The following is a 20066-nucleotide window of genomic DNA, read 5'->3' as shown; positions in this document are numbered from 1 at the left end:
GCAATTAATTTTAACATTAAGTTAAGAATTATTTTGTGTAATTGTTGAGCAGAGAGTTAAAAAAACTGGCTACATTTAAACTCATCTAATTTCTTAAATACTTAAAGCAAAAAAGCTGTTTCAAATCAATATAACTATTTCAACTCAATAATGTAAAGCTCTGTTTAATTTTTAAGTCCTTAAAAAAATCAATTACCACTTGCTAGCGCACTGGTGCGCCTGCTAGTTAGTAAACTAGATTTCTAGCCTTGAAGACTGGAGACAACCCTGTTAGTAGTTGCAATTGTATTGTCTGCAGTTCTTAATAAACATGTTACAATAAGAACTTGGAACTGTTAAAAACAAAACTATCAAAAATAACTATTGAAGTTAAAAAAAATTTTTGGAATATTCTTTAGTTTATCTATTCTAGCTCAATAATTATATGTAGAAGATATCAAAAGAATCTTTTATACAATTTAAGATAGTTTTAATTTTATTTTACAGATTTTCATCTTGATTTTCTAATAAAATTAAAAGACCAAAAAAATGACCCTTGGCTAAATGAAAATACAAGACATCTTTAAAATACTTTAAAACAAATCTATAATCAAGGCTATTTTGATTAGGTCAAAATTTTTTTTGGGACTTGTATGTTATTGTTTGTGGAAATTGCTATATTATAACAAAAGGAAACAAAAGGAAACTTAGTCATTTTTTTGAGAAACTTGGCTAGTTTTATGAAAATGAAATATTGATGAATTGAAATGGGTTTATATTAAAAAATGTACTAATGTTTCATTTTTGATAATTTTTAAAAGTGATTTTATTCATTGGACCACTTTCTCCCTTGTGGCTAGGTCTACTTAAGTATAAAAAAGATGCTTTATAAAAACAAAGTGTAAAAGAATATTTTTACTGTCATGCTCTTTGTAATTTAAAAACATAGTGTAAGTGTTTATTGTTCAATAGGTTTTCAATATGATAAAAAGTTTGCTCACACTAGATAACCTTGGACATTTTTATTTATAAAGAATTTATAAACTTTATGTTTTAGTTGTCTTTACAGTATCATTACCTGTAAAAACTTGTTAATAACTATATAAAAAAAAACAAGACAAAATTTTTAAGTTTTTAATCATACCTTTTTATTACAAAATGTATAATTTGCACTGCACACTGGCTTAAATATAATTGCGTCAAAGTTTGTTTAACTCAAGCTAGTGTAGGGTTTAAAAACTCATGCTTATTTAGATCAGCTAAAACTTATTAGAATTTTGCTATTAATTAAAACCAAAGCAGATTTAGGCAAATCTTTTTTTAACTAATTACAATAAGTGACTTGTATATGCTAAATATTTAAAGTTTAATTGTTTATTTTTTTTGTTGATTACATGTTACTGTTGCTTAATTTTCAATTTAAGTCTCTCTATTTGGGCTACTACAACTCAAATAAAAAACTCTGAATAAGTTTAAGTCAAACACTTTTTTTTTGTTCAAGGAATGGTAACTATGCGCATTGTGTTCATGGCCCTTTTTTAATAAAGCTATACTGTATTATAAATACATTTGTGTTGTCTTTCAGACTTGAAAAATTCCATGAATAAAAAAGGCTTGCTTTTATCAGCTTCCTTGCTGCTCCTCTTCTACCTCATTTTCAGGAGCAGAAGCGCCCAAAAGCTCCAAGTCTCACCAAAGAGCGCCCAAACAAGCCCCGACGCCCATTTGAAGTTGAAAAGCAAAAACGAGGAGCTGGCAAAATCGTTGAGAAACGACCCGGGTGCGAGCGCGTCCACCTTCATGGTGTCCAAGCTGCTTGCTTCGTTGGAGAACGACTTGTTGACTTCTGCAGACAACACCGGCGCCGATTTCACTTACATTTTCAACGAAATCGTCGTCACTCTCAACATGCTCAGCTACGTGGAGGGACTGCTTACCTGCAATGACTTTGAAAAGGTTTGTTATGTTACCTGTTTGTTTTTTGATCAGAAATATAAACTTTTTTAAAGTTTGTTACGAATTGTCTTTATATGTCACATACTTATTTTTCATTATGTTTTGATAACCACTGTTTATCACTTGTTCTAGATCAAGTTTTACTTCACATATTTTGTTTGTTTTTAACTTGTGCTATCACCTTCAATTATCTTGATGTTTTTATTTATTGTTTTTTTTTGATCTTTTAATAGTAAAAACGTTTAAAAGTGTAGGTAATCTTTTAGTATATATAAACAAGTACAATTTAATCAAAAGCTTAGTTTTTACTTAGAGTTTATTACTTTAAAATTGTTTCATGCTTTTTCAATGATCACAAGTAAACAAACTAATAAGTGACAATGGACATTTGATATATATATTAATAAGTTAAAGAAGTACTTTTAAGTAAATATAAATATTGGGTTTAGTAATCAAGTTTAAAGTAAATGTCTAACATATTTTTCTCATCACATATACAAACACTTGTAACACTTCATCAGGCAAGTCCTTCGCCTTCGATCATCAAAAGAACCGACAACAGCTACCTGTACCACGGCCGGCTGTCCAACTACAAGCACGGTCCAGACGTTAACTTTGAAACTTCCATGGTTGACATTGACGAGTTGATAGGTGCAAGCTGCGGCTCATCTAAATCATCCTACGACCAATCGACTAAACAGAGGTTATCATTTAATTTGTTTTTGAAGTAATAATGTTTCTTAAATGTTATCCTATAAAAGATCCTTAGCTGATAGACACGTTAAAATTTTATTATTGTTATATATCTTTTCAAGTATGCTCATGTAATTTGTAAATGATCATATAACTAATCCACCAAAAAACCAGTTGTTTTTTACTTTTTATACATCCTAAATATATAAAAGATATGAAAAAATACACATTTTTTATTTAAATTATTAGTTTTAATTAATTTTTCTTTCTATGTTTAGTCCTCAGCAAACAAAAGTTAATTAAATGAATAAAGTATTTACCATGAACAAACTTTCAAATAAAAAATGGTATTACAATCTAAAGTATTTTAAAGCAAGTTAGATGTTTAAATGTTCAACGTAATATTTATTTGTGGCTGAAAAAAAAAAACAGTTTTTGGCTAGTGTGTAAATATATATATATATGTTTTTTTTTAATCTCAACACCAATACACAAAACTTAAGTTGTAGAACTTTGAGCTTGAAGTATTAAAATGTTTTGTTATGTATAATTAAAAAAAAACTTTAAAAATTAAATGTAATAAATTTAAATGTACTTTAATTACTTATCTGTATAAAAGTACTATAGTTTTTTTTCTATTTATGTTGCCTGCAATTCACTTAATAATCGTTTACTTTAAATAAAGTCTAGTTCTGTTTTTTTGTGGTTTTTATAGAGGTATTTGAATTGTGTTTATAAAATAAGTGTTAGAGGTATTTGTATTTTTTTTATATGTTGTGTCTGAAGGGTTGCTTTTTCATTAGACTTACTGATGATTGTTAATTAGCTATGTCTACGACGGGTAGCTGTTTAAATTGCACGAGCGTACAAAATTGCACAAGGGGACAAAATTGCACGAGTGCAGAAAATTGCATGAAGGTATATTTGCACGAAGGGTCACTTTTGCACGAGCAGACAATTTTGCACGGGTTAAATTTAATTTTATTTGTTTTTTAAATTTATGTTAATTTTATTATTATTATTTTTTTTTACATTTACTGTTTCCCCCTAACCCTTACCCTTGGTCGGTAAGTTTTTTTGTTTGTTTTTATTTTTAAATTGTTTAATTCTAATTTTTTAACTTTTAATTTTTAATGTTTTTTTTTTACTTTAACTGTTACTCCTAACCCTCGGTCGGTAGTTTTTTTTTACTTAATATTTTTTTATATATAATTTTTATTAGTAATTTTTTTGTTTTTAATTTTACTATCACTGTTACCCCTAACCCTTACCCTCAGTCAGTAACTTTTATTTTTATTTTTTGTTTAATTAATTTTTGGTGTTTTTTTTCTGTTTATTTTAATATTACTGTTTTTCTGTATTTTTTACTCTCGTGGAAAAATGTAACTCATGCAAAATTGACCCTTGGTGAAAAATTGTCTGCGTGCAGTTTTGTGCCCTCGTGCAAATTTGTCTTCATGCAATTTTGTTTTAATTAAATTTAGTCCCCTCGTGCAATTTTGTCTTCGTGCAATTTAGACCCGTTTCCGTCTACAATAGCACCACCTTTGTTAAAAAACTAATAATCATATGTACAATGTATAAGAAACCTGTTTTTTCGTCGTTTTTTTTCTCCACCTTTGTCACATAATATTCATTACTACTATAAGTATGTGAAAAATATTTTCAAACTTTTGTTTCATCTGCTAGAATCTTGTAATTACCAAATAATGATGGCAGTGTTCGCAGTTGTTTGTATGTCACCATTACATATAGATATAGTTTTATTTCCATCTCAGCCAGCCTCAGTAAGCATAAAAGTTTTTCATCCTTTAAGTGTATTTTAGACAATTTATTTTGTCCTCTTGGTTGGTGGTCTAAACTAGTGATTTTTAATCTTTTCAAAAGCTGTGCTAAGTAAGTTGCTGAAAAATAAACTCTGGCAACACTAAGCTGTAAAAGATGTAAACTTTTACTTATAAGCATTTTACTTATAATAATGAGTCATTAGTTTTGATCTGTTTATTAAATGACTGTTTAAGTATATAAATAACGTGCTAATTTATGTTACAATTAGCTTTGTCTTGTATAAAAAAAGAAATTCAGTTAAAAAATATTTTTTACCTTACTAATTTTTTCTTGCACAGTAAAACAACTTCTATGTACACTCACAGTGTACAGGTGCTCACAGTGACGACCACTGGTTTAAACCAACGTCACTTCTCTGTTTTATAAGCATCTTGACAACCTAATTTAAAATACAAAAATACTATTTTTTCAACAGTTTCAGAGCTTCCAAGTTGTCCCAGTTATGCTCACTCAGCCTTCTTATCTAATCAGTTTGTTAAACACAAAAGACTTAATAATACCAAGGGTAATAAGATTTTTCGTTGATACACACCCTGTTTTAGTAGTAGGTGTTACATAGATTTTAGCATTAAACTTATCTAGTTTATTTATATTATAACTTATGTATATAAACTCTAGTTTTGAGTTTGAATTACGAATAAATTTCTTAAAAAATAAGTTTTTTTCATACTTTCAAACACTTTTTTTTAGTTTACTGACTGTGGTTGTTTTTGATTCAGTCGAAAAGGTATTTTCCTCACTATAATGATGAGTTATACTTTTAAAAAGTTTTTTTTTTAAGGGGATGGGTAAAGTATGCACGGAGACACTTTTGCACAAAGGTTCAATTTTGCATGGGAGTAAAACATATATAAAATGTAATAAAAAAAAAAATAAAAATTACCAAACAAGGGAAAGGGTTAGGTTATCAGTGAAAAATAAGGTATAAAAAAAATAATAGGAAGAAGAAAAATAAAAGTAACCGACCAGGGTAAGCAAGGGTTAAGAGTAATAGTGATAGTTAAAAAAAACAAAAGTAAGAAAAAAAAGTTACTGGTAAGGGTTAAGGATAACAGGGGAAGTTAAAAATATAAAGTGGTAAAAAAAAATTAACCCGTGTAAAAGTGACCCTTTGTACAAAAATGCAAAATTTTCTTCGTGTAAAAGTGTCCTTCTGTGCAAAAGTTTCCCTTCGTGTTACTGACTCCTAGTCGTTTTTGGAGTTGTTGTCACTTGTAACATTTAATTGGTTTAGTGTAGTATTAGCAGTTGAAAAATAGTTAATATATCTGAACTCCGTTCGTTTCCGTACAAAATAGCTTTCGGTTTTGTTTTACTACACTCTTTAAGCAAAACATAGTGAGGTCGATCAAAGTCTGGCTCAACTTCATTTGGCGAACATTGTAAAACAAATCACGATTTGTGTTTGAATATCTCTCCTGTACGTCTGCCACCACGAAAAAAATATATGTAAACATAATTTTGAGATAATTGTTTTTTTAATATCTAACTCATCTAAATAACTTTTGCTATCTTTACAATGTTCTTTTTTTCTTTATTCACTGAAGTTGATACTAGTTGATCTAACTGACATATGTAAAAAACTTGTAATTTTTTAGTATGTATTTTTGCCTACATATTGGTAGTTTCACTTTAGATACAAAGTGATACTAGTAATACTTTAGATTAGTCAATAACTTAGATGTTAAAAAACTTTGAATTTAACTAAATTATAGGTTTTAAATATTAGTTATTTTAAGGCATTAGTTATTTTAAGCTTTGGATAGTAACAATTTTGTATTTTATTTCAACTGTAGGTTTTAATATAACTTTATTAATTATGTAAGTTGATTTTTTTTGTACAAATTTAATTTTTCTATTCACATTTTTAAACTGGGTTTTCAAATTATTTTATAAAATGTGTATAATTATTAAAAAAACTAAAGTCGCTCATCAAAATTTAGGATTACTTCTGTACCATCTTTATCTGGTCTACTTATACTATTTTATTACAGGGTTGCCAAAAAACCTGAAAATCTGAAAAAACCTGTAATTTGATAATTTGGGCTAAAAAATCTGGAATTTTGAACAAAAATCACTGAAAAAACCTGGAGAAACCTGGAACTTATAGCAATTATAACATGTTAAGTAGTAAAGTTTCGATTTGACACAAAAAATCTATCCAATACATAAATTTTTTTTGTCTTCATCAAATTGTTTTAAAATTAAAAAACACATGTAAAGTAGCTTTACAGTATCTTTTCAATGTTTTTATACTATTTAAAACAGTTTCTTACCTTAAACTAAACTTTAAACTAAAAATCGACCAATAAATGTGTACTTTTAAAAACTTGGAAAAAACTTTGAAAAAACGAGTGACAACCCTGTACAATAGTTTTGCCATATTTTATATATTTTTCAAAACTTTTAAAATTTTGAAATTTAAAACTTTCCTTTGGTGTCCTAAAGTTTTATTTTTCAGTTTTTCACTTTTGTCAAGTAACAAAACAAATTCAACCGCAGATGCTTCCTCCTCAAAAACGTCAAGCTCATCAAGCGGGCGCTGCTCAAAATCCACCTGTCCCACGTGAACGTGGCCAAAGTGCTGGGCGTCTGCGTGGCGAAATCACCCGCCTCCCTCAAAAAGCTCGACGGGATGAAGTCTTCCGGGGTGGTGGTCATGCGCGAGCACGGCGCCAGCTTCGACCTGCAGGAGGCCAAAAAGCTGCCGTGGAGCATTAGACTGAGCCTCACCCAGCAGCTGTTGACCCTGGCCAAGTTCTTGTCGGAGTCGAAGCTGGGAAGCGTGCTGGTGCGGGACTGGAAGCCCTCGAACTTTCAGCTGGACCACTTCGGCAACGTCAAGATAGTGGAGCTGGGAGACGACTTCGAATGCGAAGAGCCTCATTGTTCGTCGCAAGAAGACTGCAGGGTCAACTCGATATCTGCCGGCGTTTCGTGCGTCAGCGGCAAGTGCGTCGGGTTGAACTCGATGAAGAACTTGTTTCAGCTGTCGGTGGGCAGCCTCTTCGACCTCCTGCTGAAGCCGGACAGTATGAACGACGAGGCGCAAGCGTGGTACAACCAGCTGGTCAAGGGCCTGAGCACGCTGTCCGTGAACGTGGAAGGAGCTTTGGACCTGGTCGGCAAGCTGGTCAAAAGCAGCGAGTATCAGCATCACAACTCCAAAGATGACGTCATGGGCAATGCTGACGTCATTGACAACAGCGAGGTGCTGTTCGACTCGAACTACAACGACCTGATGAAGGGGCTGGTCATACACGAGATTGAAGCGCAAGACGACAACTATGACGTCATAAAGGACGCCAACGAAAACGCAGAGTTCTTCAAGCCGGATGGAGCAGTGTCAATATCGTCCAGCTTGGATCAGTTCAGCATGGTTGAAAACAAGGACTTTCCAGGTAAGCTTTTGTTGTCTTAAATTATTATTTTTTACTCATGATTGATTTTGATTATAATTCAAGGCAAACACGACTATTTTTGCACTGAAAGCAAGGCGGAATGGGGCTGCATAAAGTCGTTCCAGACGGCGGAAGAAGCGGCTGACTTCTGTCTCGCCGATCAGAAGTGCAGGGCTTTCATAACGATACCCCACTTGAGAAAGCAGGGGTGGCTCATCGCCATTCTAAAGTCCGATTCGGCGAAACCCACCGACCACCCGGGCATCAACCTCTACATCAGAAAAGACGTGAAGAGCGAGAACAACATGGAGTTCCAAAAGTCGAAGGAGGAAGTGGACGAGTGCTTCTCGGACGCCGTCGGCCAGCAGCGGGAGGCGAGGCGGAAAAAGTCTCAGAAGCTGATGCGAGTGCTGGGTCAGGCGAACTGGACGAGCACTGCCGGCGAGAACCTTCTGCTGACCAGCAGGGTGCGCGACTCGGTCCACTTCCGGCTCGCCCACGGCACCCATCCCGTCGGCGGGGAGATGTCGGTGACCGTTGGCGACCAGCAGGTCTTTCCCGCGTTTTTCTCCGCAAAGAACGGCCCCTTGGAGTTCACCGCTTCCCAGATCGCCTGCCACCAGCTGGACAGGGTTTTGGGCTTCTACAAAACGACGCCCCTGGTGGAGAGAGTGCTGAGCAGGTTCGTGGCGTTCGTTTTATACTTTTTAAAGTTTTACCAATCTGTCTTACTTATATAACTTTTTTTTTAGATTTTTTATTCTATTAGTATACTTGTTTTAATAGTTTTTTATACTAGTTTTTTAGTTCTTCAACAAAAGGGTTTGTTTTTTCTCTATTTATATTTTGTAACGTTAAATGTTTTTACTAATTTTGATTAATTTCAACGTTGTATTTACCATGTTGTATTTGCAAACAGGAGCGAGTTGTTAGCAGCCAACTTCCCGGTCGACATGGGAGGCAACGTGTTCGACAAGTTCAAGCCGTTGAAGAACCCCGTGGACGGGTCGCTTGGTGGCGCCATCGGGTTCTCGATGGAGCATTACACTTCGGATCGACACTACTTGAAAGTGCCGAGGCTCGAAGAAATCACCAATTCCGTTACCAGGTTTGGTATTTTTTATGACGTGTTTAAAAAAATACTCTTAGCCTTACGTTGGAAAAATGTTTACTAGTTGCTAGACTTGAATTGATAATTTTAATGGTTCCATATTGTTGTGTTTATATTTTAACTTATTTTAGTATAAAATTTCATTACAAATTATTTTGAATTTACTGAACAAATTTTATATAATTATTTGTGTTGACTATAAGAAGTTGCTTCATTTGTTGCGCTAAAATAAATTAAGATTGTATAGTGCAGTTTTACTATTTTCGAAGTTTTTTCACACTGAAACCTGATAATAAAGAGAATACTTAGTTTGCACTTGTATCATTATTATATGAGTAAAAGTTTAAAAAATAGTTTTAAATCAGTAAAATATATTTATTTATTCTGAACAAAAACTTAATAACTTTTTAAAATCTTTTTTGTTAAATAAACTGTGCTGTAAAACAACAGGTAACCTACAAAAAGTTTTAATTTAACTTGTTAGTTAAACGTTATTTAGTTCTCTTCAACAGAGTTTAAAAAAACAAACATATAATAGTGTGATGAAATACAAATGCACTATAAAATCGTTTTCATCATGATTTTTTAGCTCACTAATGTTTTAAACTCACCTGTAACCTGATGCGTTGTGCAATCGTTTTTAATATATATTTTTATTTCAATTATAAATTTTTAATTTTATTAACAAAAAAATGTTTTACTCGCTTGAAACTACTCAAACGAGATCATCAGTTGAATAAATTCTGTAATTTTTTTTTACAACAACATGCAGGAAGACAATAGGCCGAACTTGAAATAAAATAAAAACTAAAACAAAATTCTGAAAAAATTTAACTGAATTTAAAATAAAAAGTATATTTTTGTTTCACACCCACCACTCACCAGGTTCAACGAGGACCAGCTCGACGACATGGAGTACCTCCTCCTCGGCCACCTCGCCTCGCTGCCCCTCCCGGCCAAGCACAAGAGCTTCAGGGACACCCTGCTGCACGCGCACACCGACACCGCCTTCGCCGCCCCCGCCCGCGCCTACCTGCCGTACTTCCACAACTGCCAGTTCCCCAGGAACGCCATGCGCGTCATCAGGGACTCGCGGAAGGCCGGTTGCGGCTTGTCGGGGGCGCTGAGGGTGGAAAACGGCAGGCTGAAGGCGCCGGACCGGATGAGGGTCGTGCTGGAGGAAAACGTGGGCACGCTGATGGGGGTCGTGAACCTTTGCATGAAGAGGTTCGGAGAGAGCAGTGTTCTCGTTGGGTGACTCTGAAGAACTTGCAGTATATTGTTGTGTCTAAGTTTCTCAAGTAGTCCGGTTCTTTCAGTTATTATTTTACTCATTGCTGACGATGTTTTTAAAACACTTCGCGCAGTAATTGAGTTTAAAATAGCTATGTTGTTTTTTTTTTGAAGTATAATATTTTTTGTATGTAATAAAAAAAAAATAAAAAAAAACTATCATGCTGCCTTGTAAGTTATATTGCTTTTTGATTTGATTTTTTATAACTACTGCTGTATATTTATTTTTAAGAGATTTGTACTAGTTCAATCAAGTTCTCGTCTAATCAGTTTTTGCTTATTGAAAGAAGCGTTGATAAGTTTTTAAATCATTGAAACCTTTTTTACCAATAAGTATTTGCTGTAGTTTTAAAAAGTAACATGTTAAATTAATGATAAGATCTGAATTGTAAGCTGTATTTTTGTACATCAATGTTTTGTGAACAGCAAGGTTATAAAATATTTTCAGACCAAAAATTCCTTCAGTAGTGCTAGTGTTTTATCTCTCTTTAACTATGTATAATTTTGCACATGTTCTCATATGTATCCACTGTTTTGGTATAAAAATAATACATTTAATACTAGTTTTCTATTGCTCAGGGTATAATTGCATAAAACTAAATCATGTTTTATAATTGTATTCCCAGTAAAATAATTGGACCGATTAAAAGCTTCATTTTGACAACTTTTTTTTATGAATTTGTATTTTAAAAATCAATTTGCTTATTTGTATCTTTGAAATCAGTTTATGTGATTAGTTTTGTTTGTTTTACTACTAAGAGCTAATACTTTTTTATACTTTTATGAAGCATTTCTAAATCTTAGACTAAAAAAAAGTAAAATATGTTATAGGTGCTATTAACTTATTTGACTAAAGTTAACTTGTTTACACCATTAAACTATTTAAATTGTTAATTAAATGCTCTTTTTTATGTACAAGTACATGAAATAACATATAAAAATATGCAGAAAAATGTTTTGTATCAAACATACTTACATTAATTATGTTCAACTTGTAAGTTCACCTGGTGCTTTTTTATTCATATTGTTTAGTGAAGTTTAAAGTTTTTTTGATATTTAAAATCTCAATTTTTTGAACTTTATTTCTTCAGTAGGTTTTTTATGTAGAAAAATCGATGTTAATTGTAATAGCTATATCTCACTTGTAGTATAATTTTTAGTTTTACTTCATTTAAAAACCATTTGGTTGAATTACAATTTTAATACATCTAATTAGACAGCACTTTAGTTGAATATAGATAAAGGTATAAAACAAAAACATACTCTATGAAAACATAAAATTATTTTAACGTTAATTGGTTGATATTTTCTTTCTTATTTAAGCTTTCTTTTCCATTCTTTTCCTAACCAAAGACAAAATTAATTGTCAAGTCTCTATCTATAAAGTATTTTCAAGTATTATGTATTCGTATCTTTTATTTAAAGTAAACAGTTTTTATAGTTAGTTTAACATGTACAACATTAACAAGCAATTTGAAGTTCATTTAGTTTATCTATACAAAATTCTTAGTACTAAAATTAAGCTAGGTATTTGCGGTTTGCTTAAGCAGTTGTAAGTTTTATCTTTTATATATTTCTGATTCAATTAATTTTGTTATCTTTTATCTTCAAAATTAACCACTATGTACAATTTTTTTATTACGTAAAAAATTCTATTATCAGCATAACACGATTGAGCTTTTTTGCATTTTACTATCAATTATTTTTACTATCAATTGTCGTGAAATACTTAGTTGCACAATTTATTTCAAGTTTTATGTTTATACTTTAAATACAACTTATATTTAAAAAGCACTTATATTTTATTCCAAGGTTAACTGATACATCTTTTACATTTCGTGTTACACCTTTTTCATATTATTTAATAATAAAATGATTATTTTTATAATACTAAAAGCATTTTTCAACTTACGCACAATATTTTCTAACACTTAACTCAAGCTATTTCTATGTCTTTATACTGCACCTTTTGAATTTTCATTTTTATCTTTTACTTAAAGCACTTGCATACTTAAAAATGCCTGAATAACTTTTTACAGATAAAATTAACTAAAACATGATAGAAACAGTATGCTTGTTACTGTCCTACATTCAAATAACGTGCAGTTACATCAACATATTCTGGATAGCGCTTTCTGCATTCTTGTGTGCGTCATACATAGTAAGGTACGGACCTCTTAGGAACACCTTGCCTTCTGATATAGTGGATTTTTTGGTCAATCACGGTAAATCGAAGACTTTTAACAGCAAATTTGATTTGCCCAAGAGGTAATGTTTTTTAAATGTACTTTTTAAAAGTAGCACTAAGTAGTTTTTTATTAGTTTTCAAAATTTAGATAATTCCATCTTTTGTTGTGTATAAAATTTAAATTTATAAAGTTAAACTTTTAACTCACATATTTTTGATGTTCTTTGTTGATTTTTTGCTTAAAGTTTTCGTCATTTTCTTTTTGTTGCTTGATTATCACAAAAGTCTAGCAACTTTTTATGCAAAACAAACATGGTTCATAAACTAAACAACCTTTGTACAAAATATTGAACTATACGTTATAGATAACGTGACATTCAGTATTTTTTCTACTATCGAGTGACAGGCATTTGAAAAAAATTAAAATAAAGTCTTTCACAATATGTTTTTAGATTTAGCCAGTCTTTTGAATATTATCTAAGCATTTTTGTATCTCATTTGAAGAAGTCATAAGTATATTTATAAAAATAATTTCAGCAGTTTTTATGTTTCAACCTAATAACATTAAATAATTAATAATATATCAAAATAAACTTTTCAGCTATTTCAAGCACTTTTACTTGTGCGGAGTCATTTGGAATAGCTACCTGGTATACGTGATGACGTCAAAAAATGGTGGTTATGATGTCACAGGCAACAAATTGCACTGGCTGATATGCAAGCTGACTGAAACTATCAATTGTCAGTCCTGCTCGGTGGAGGTGGAAGACAATGTCACTGGTTGTTATTTTAAGATGTTTTTTGATAAATATACTTTAATTTAAGTTTTAAATACATAAATTTAGTTTTAATTGAAAATTTCATTGTTTTTATTAGTATATTGGTTAAAAAGTTGACAATCGATAAAATGACTACAAACATAAAAAAAGTGTTTAAAAATTTTATAGACAAGGTTTTTTATAGTTTTTTAAATCTTGTCGTTCCTAGTTTTAGTGGTTAGTGTTTACAGTTACTTTAGTAATATTCTTGTAAACATTATATGTCTAGATATTTTACATTTATAAGTAACCAACAATAAGATAGTTGAAATTTATCAGATTCCACTTTAGCAGTAACGTTCATATTATACTTGTTACATACTTGCAGAAGATTATACGAATGTTTGTTTGTCAGTGTGTTCTCAAAAAAAGCTACTATTTCCTTGCATCAGTATGTGTGGGGCGTTCTCTACTACCTATTAGTTGTTAGTTATGTATATATTTATCTGTTGCATATAAGTTTGAGCTTGTAATTGGTTTTGCTGCTGTTTATTCTGTACATTACTATTGTTTCGTACAGCGGATTTCGGCTGATAGCGGGTCGCTTTACATTATATATTATCCTTGTGTCAAGTCTGCCTACATTTAAACTAAGTCACGCGTTACATTGAAAAAGTTTTGTTAATATGAAAATTTTCACAGAGTTTTTTGATAGTAAATATGAATTAGTTTTTATGTATGAAGTCCTGTATGCTTTACTCAAAATAGTATAAAGCTAAAAGTTAAAATAAATATAGTTTGTTGTTAAGAGTAGTTTTACTGAAAATAAGTGTAATACGTGATATCATTGTTGTTAACTTTTATAAACTTTACAGCAGTCTAAAGGAACATATAAATATCTAATGATCTAAAAACTTATTTTTTACATATGCAATATGTTGTAATTTTTGTTTTAATTATAAACTTTTTGCAAATACTCAATAAAGAACTATATATTATTATTTCACATATTTAACGTGTTTAGTCTAAGAGTTTTCAAATTTTTTTTTATATGAATTTGTTTTTATAATAAGTACTATGCATTTATTAGCAGTATAATTAGCTGATAAAAATTAAAAAGTTTATTGTTTAAAATGATAAATTGAAAAGCTGATGCTTTTTATCAACACCAGTAAAAGTTCACATAAAAGACTATATATGTTTTTTTTTTGTTTGTATAGTAAGTTGTACAACGAAATGATTTATGTTTATCAAATATTAACAATGCCATTAAAGATGTTTGGCAGCAATAGTTTAAATTTTTGTTTATAATGGCTATAAAATTCAAGTTTAAATGTTTTTTTTTCTTTTCCAAGTTTTACAATAATTTTTAGTCACTGACTCAACTTTTAATTTGGTTTTTAGAATTTAGTTGCTTTTGTAATAACAAATAAAATTTTATCAGTTTAGTAGATAAAATCCAGTTTTGAAATTACTGTGTTTTATTGAAGTAAAACAGTTTTATTATGAAAAGTTTTTTTTCACAAAATTTTTATGTAATAACTTTTCTTTTGAGTAGTAGTTATCTTTATACTGTAATTGTGCGTAAAAAGGAACTAAGTTTAAATCAATTACTTAATAGATAAAAAGTAGAAGGTTGAATAACATAGTAAATGCCAACTAATTTAAATATATTTTAGGTTTGTTTTACATTTAAAAAATGAAAATTTTAATACAAAACTAGCATTTATTTACTTTTAATAAAATTATCAAAAATTATGTAAAGTTAAAATCAATTTGATAATTTACTAACTAACTAGGAACTTGATTAAATAGTTTAGCTTTTATTATAATTTTTTAATTAAAAAGTTATTAAAAATTAATATCTGTTTTTGTAAAATTATTGCCAGTTTTTACATAACAAAGTCATATACTTACAAATAAATTTAATTTTGACTTGAGTTTGCTTCTTTACAATTGATTCACGATTACACGATGATCACAACAAAAAAAATTAATAAGTGACAATGGCTATTAACATATATAGTATTAATTTAGTAATTGAATTATTAAATAGTATGGAATTAATATTATACTATCATCATATATTTGTTTGTAAAAATAATGTTTACAGATTTTGTTCTTTGATGTTATTTATTTTAATGTTTATATCAATTAGTATACTTTTGGAAAACATATAGCTGTATTGCTTTAAAACTTTTTATTGATGTTGTATAATGCTTTTATAGTATTTTTTTGTTTTCAATAATACTTACAATTACAAATTTTTGATAGATTAAATAGGACATCGAATACTTTTTCTGTTCAGTTCAGCTTAAACTTAAACATAACTGTTATACTTTCCTCATATTAAGAAAAAACTTAACAGCCAATAACAGTGTTGAAGTGTGGAAATGGAGCATTTCGGTTGGACAGTGTAAGTCACGTGATCAACTTGAAAAGCTTGATTGGTTTCAGTATTTTCCTGCTAGGCTGCTACTTGGAACACAAAACTCTGAAAGCGTTTGCCCACATGCGTGTTAAAGGTAAATTTTTATTAAAAAACTTGATTAATATTGTTCCAAACTTTGTTACTTAAGTTAAACAATAAGTTCTTTTTAATAATTAAGCACAAGTATTTTGTTTTAATAATAATGAACTGAATTAATTTTAAGTTATTTTTGAAGTTTATTTTGTTTTGAATTTTTTCTTGATAGTTTTAGTTTTTTCAAAACTTATTATAAAATTAAGTGTTCATCTAGATTTCTTACGAAAATATTAATAACTCCTTTAATCACTGTTTTAAACTGAGTTGAAATAAAAATATCTAAAAAATAGTATAGTTTTTATAGTTTCTTCTTTTAAAATCAACACAATCGTTGTTATACTAGTTAGTTGCTTTGTTGATAATTTACTCAGCAGGACTAAAATAAAACTGTTAAAACACTGTAAGTTTGTAAAAAGTAGAGATAAAAAAAAATCGTTATTTTAATCTTATTAAAACTGTTTTTGATATTAATATTAGTACCAAATAACTTGTACGTTTTCCGTCAAGGTGGACTGAAGTCCGACGACCACGGCATGCCCGCCAACTTCTTCATGTTCGATCTCGTCTCGTGCCCTCACTACTTTGGGGAAGTCCTGGTGTACTCTGGCCTTTTCGCGATGTGCCCCCGGTGGTGGGTGCTGGTCGTGTACAACGTGTTCGCGCACGTCATGCTGGCAAGCAGCTCGCACTGCTGGTACGCGCGAAGGTTCAAGAACTACCCCGAAAGCAGGAAGGCCCTCGTTCCTTACTTGCTGTGATGTTTTTTGCAGATTTTGAATTTTGTTAGTTTTTGAGTCAGTTGCTTTATTTGTATCAGGTTTAAGTTTTTGCAAAGTGTTTATAGTATTTCTTAGACCAAGTTAATTTCAGCCGTTATTTGCGTTTAAGTGGTCAATAAATTAAGGTCTTATGAGGGGTAAGGGACTCTTTTTTACGACTTTATCGCATTACAAAGATATTTAATTCAGCCAGCATTTGCTTTTTAACGTTTTTCAAGCCATCATAGTCCTTGAGGTAGTACAGTAAATATTCAGTTTTAGAGTTTAATAGGTTTCTAATGTAAGGACCAAACAAAGGTGAAAAACGTTTCATTAAGTATCTATTTTCTTCTACAATTTCTCAAACTTTCTCAGTCTAATTTTAATTCAACAAAAAATAGATTATTGTAAAAGTTTATGATTATTTACTTTTAAGAAGAAATATCTTCTTTTCTAAATAGATTAAATATTTATTTTCCGTCATTTATTAAGTGAATTTTCTTGCATGTAATGCAAAAAAAAAATATCAAAAATTAAGATTAATTGCTAAAAAATGAAGCTGACAGAATTTTGGTAAAATTTTTAAGGTTCTGAGATAGTTTGCTAAAAAATACTTCTTAATACGTTTTGATCTAGTTTTTTTGTATGAAACTTAATATATCTCAAAAATTAATAATTTTTTTTTGGTTTTATTGTAGGGATAGGTAACTTATTTAGTCTCTGTGCAAAATTAACCGAAAAAAGTCTCCTATGGGTTGAAATTGTTTAAAAATTTGTTTGCGGGCCAGGTTGTTTTCAAAAATTTTACTAGATTAATTAAAAATCTGTTTCAAACAAAAATGTAATTTATTTATCACTTAAAAGGTATAAATGTGTACTATAAGTCACATTAATTTCAAAATATTTGATTAAAATAGCTCAATTTGTTTGATTTTAAGCTAAAAATAAATCGCAAGCCGGATTCTTCATTTTTGCTGGCGGTCCAGATCCTCATTCATAAAATTTAATTTTAAAATAAAGAACAATATTAAGTTTTGTAAAAAAAATTGGACTTTATGGCTTTATGTACAATAATTTACATAAATAAGTGTAGATCAAAGTTTTTGTATTTTTTTATCAGTATAAGTTATAACTTATTTTATCTATGAATAAATAAACTATTCTTAGGTTTCTTTAAGATATAGTTAAGCTTTAACACTTTGTTGTAGCTATGTTTGTATTTAAATGTTCGTGTTTAACTTTTTTATTTAGTACTGTAAACTCTTTAAGTAGGAAACGGGTCAAATATGCACGAAGGGACATTTTTGCATGGATGGTCACTTTTGCACGAGAGTAAAAAAAAACAAGATTTAAAAAAATAAAAAGGTAAATTGATAAAAAGTTACCAACCGAGGGTAAAGGTTAGGGGTAACAGTGATAGTAAAAAAAATTTAAAATATTTTCAACTCGTGCAAAATTGACCCTTCGTGCAAAAGTGTCTTTGTGCAAAAATGACCCCTCGTGCAAAATTGACGCCGTGGAAAAGCGTCTTTGTGCATATTTGACCCTTCGTGCATATTAGCCTCCTACCCCTTTAAATAATGTGCAATTATACTTATCTTTAATTTGTTGTGTTTTTATTTTTGCTAATTTATAACTCTCTGTTATCATTCATAAAAAATGTGTTAAGATTAATTTTTTAGTGACATAAATTCGGTTTTATAAACTAATCTCGCACTTTTTTTAACCTGTATTTTTGTTTATTATTTTAGTATTCTGTACAGTTAAGTAAAAAAAAAAGCTATTAACACTTATTAAATTTTATTTACTTTCAAACTACTTAAAAACACTTTAAAGAGTTTAAAATCTAACAAGATGAAGTTTTTTTTTTCTTTTACATAAGCGTTTTATTATTTGTTTGTATTAATACGTGCAATAGTTTAGTTGTAGTAGTTAATTGTGATAGATAATTGGACTACTAGGTTTTATCTTTGAAATAATTAAAGTAGAATGTAAGAAGCAATATTTGTATTCCATTAATAAGTGTTTACGTTGTATATATTGGATATGTATGTTTTGATAAATATAAAAGAAATATTTTTATAAGCTTTCTTATCAAGTTATTTTCTAATGATTCAAACAACCACTAAACTTATATTATTCTGATCAAAAAGAGCAAAATAACACATATAGTCACAGGATTGCTAGAATTGGGATTGAAAATTTGCAATTTAGGCTTAAAAAGTTGGAATTTAAAAATTATTCAAAAAATGTCCGGAAAAACCCGGAACTAAAAAAAAATCATTATAAAACCTTGAAAAATATGGAATTTTAAATGTAGAGTAATGAAATTTTTACTTGACATAAAAAATCTGTCATATAGATAAAAAAATTTGTTGTCATTATTTTTTTAATACATTTAAGTAGCTTCCAGGGTTGCCACAAGGTCAGGAAAAACTTTAAAAAATGATAAAAGTCAGGAAAAAATGGGGGTTTTGAAGCAAAGGCAGGAAATTTGTCAAAAAAAAAACTTAGATCTTTTTAGTTCAAATTTGTAAAATTCCTTGTTTCCGAAGCCTTCAAATGGTAAAATTTAATAAAAATTCCTTTAAAGTCAGACTAAAGTTGTAAAATTTTCCTAAAATTTTACAAAATTAATTAATTTTAAATGCCTATATAAATAAACAAAAAGAGTGCGAAAAGAAATGAAGCCCACAAACAGTGGTTATATTTAGAGAAAAGATTCCCTTCGCTAAGTGTAGGAGCAGCAGATAAGAAAGATTTTAAAAAAATGAGGCAAATGATTCTAACTGCCAAGAAAATTAAGCAGAATGCAGACCAGATAAAGAAAACCATGTCTTCATTAGATGAAGAGGTTGAAGTGCTAATAGAAAAACGGAGAGAATAAATTACATTGAATGAAATGTATCGTAAAAAAAAACTGTGTTTATCTATTGTTTAATAAACGATAAAAGTAGCGCTCAAAAAGTTTGGTCTAAGGACCTGATGTACAAAGGAACCTTTCAGTTAAACGAAATGTGAGAAATTAAAACTAAACGAAAATTAACTAAATTTTGTGTTTTATAATGTATTATGAATCTTGTTTAGTAACATAAGAACTATAAAATATATATAACTTTAAATTAACTTTTAAAAGAAGATAAACAACACTAATAACAAAAGTGTGAATACTTGAATTATAGGTTACAACTTCTTTAAAGAAAGTAAAATGTAATACGCTAAAATATTTTTACAATCATTTTTTTAATAAGTATTTTCTATTAAAAAGGTAATTTTTATTTAATAATTTAACTTGAACAGTAAAAACAATTTTACATTTGAGTAGTTAAATAAAAATGATTTTTTTTAAGAATTTTTAAATAACTTAACTTTGTTTGATTAATTTTTTTTATTGATTTAAGATTTCAACTTTAAAAATTCGTAATAGTTTTAAGGTTTTAGTTGTAAAAGTTCGTTATTGTTTTAAGGTTTTAATTGTTAACGTTACTTATATGTCTTTTTGTTTATTTAGATCCAATTATGTTAGGAAATGCCAAAATATAGATTCTTATTTC

At 29.6% G+C, this 20066-nt stretch overlaps 2 protein-coding genes across 2 annotated transcripts; both read left to right on the top strand.

The window, feature by feature from the left end:
• The first annotated feature begins 1574 nt into the window (after positions 1–1574).
• On the top strand, positions 1575–11063 carry LOC145834027 (uncharacterized). Its single transcript, XM_082941336.1, has 6 exons — positions 1575–1935; positions 2457–2638; positions 6979–7877; positions 7941–8559; positions 8797–8985; positions 9874–11063. The coding sequence occupies exons 1-6, from the start codon at positions 1579–1581 to the stop codon at positions 10244–10246; spliced, it is 2619 nt and encodes an 872-aa protein (XP_082797462.1). The 5' UTR covers positions 1575–1578; the 3' UTR covers positions 10247–11063.
• Positions 11064–12326: 1263 nt separating this feature from the next.
• On the top strand, positions 12327–16896 carry LOC145834353 (polyprenal reductase-like). The gene is made up of 5 exons (XM_082941766.1): positions 12327–12549; positions 13071–13249; positions 13567–13712; positions 15596–15752; positions 16262–16896. The coding sequence occupies exons 1-5, from the start codon at positions 12338–12340 to the stop codon at positions 16510–16512; spliced, it is 945 nt and encodes a 314-aa protein (XP_082797892.1). The 5' UTR covers positions 12327–12337; the 3' UTR covers positions 16513–16896.
• Positions 16897–20066: the final 3170 nt, after the last annotated feature.

This window comes from Thalia democratica, chromosome 4 (genome assembly GCF_965202585.1).
Source record: "Thalia democratica chromosome 4, ktThaDemo2.hap1.1, whole genome shotgun sequence".
NCBI lineage: Eukaryota > Metazoa > Chordata > Thaliacea > Salpida > Salpidae > Thalia > Thalia democratica.
This window is presented reverse-complemented; position numbering and strand designations above follow the sequence as displayed.

Bases quoted from the DNA above. Each gene is read 5' to 3' on its own strand.
- LOC145834353 (XM_082941766.1), top strand. From the start codon at position 12,338: ATGATAGAAACAGTATGCTTGTTACTGTCCTACATTCAAATAACGTGC. The intron at 12,550-13,070 runs GTAATGTTTTTT...TAAACTTTTCAG, and splicing joins AAATTTGATTTGCCCAAGAG to CTATTTCAAGCACTTTTACT. The intron at 13,250-13,566 runs GTTGTTATTTTA...GAAATTTATCAG, and splicing joins GGTGGAAGACAATGTCACTG to ATTCCACTTTAGCAGTAACG.
- LOC145834027 (XM_082941336.1), top strand. From the start codon at position 1,579: ATGAATAAAAAAGGCTTGCTTTTATCAGCTTCCTTGCTGCTCCTCTTC. The intron at 8,560-8,796 runs GTTCGTGGCGTT...ATTTGCAAACAG, and splicing joins GTGGAGAGAGTGCTGAGCAG to GAGCGAGTTGTTAGCAGCCA. The intron at 8,986-9,873 runs GTTTGGTATTTT...ACCACTCACCAG, and splicing joins ATCACCAATTCCGTTACCAG to GTTCAACGAGGACCAGCTCG.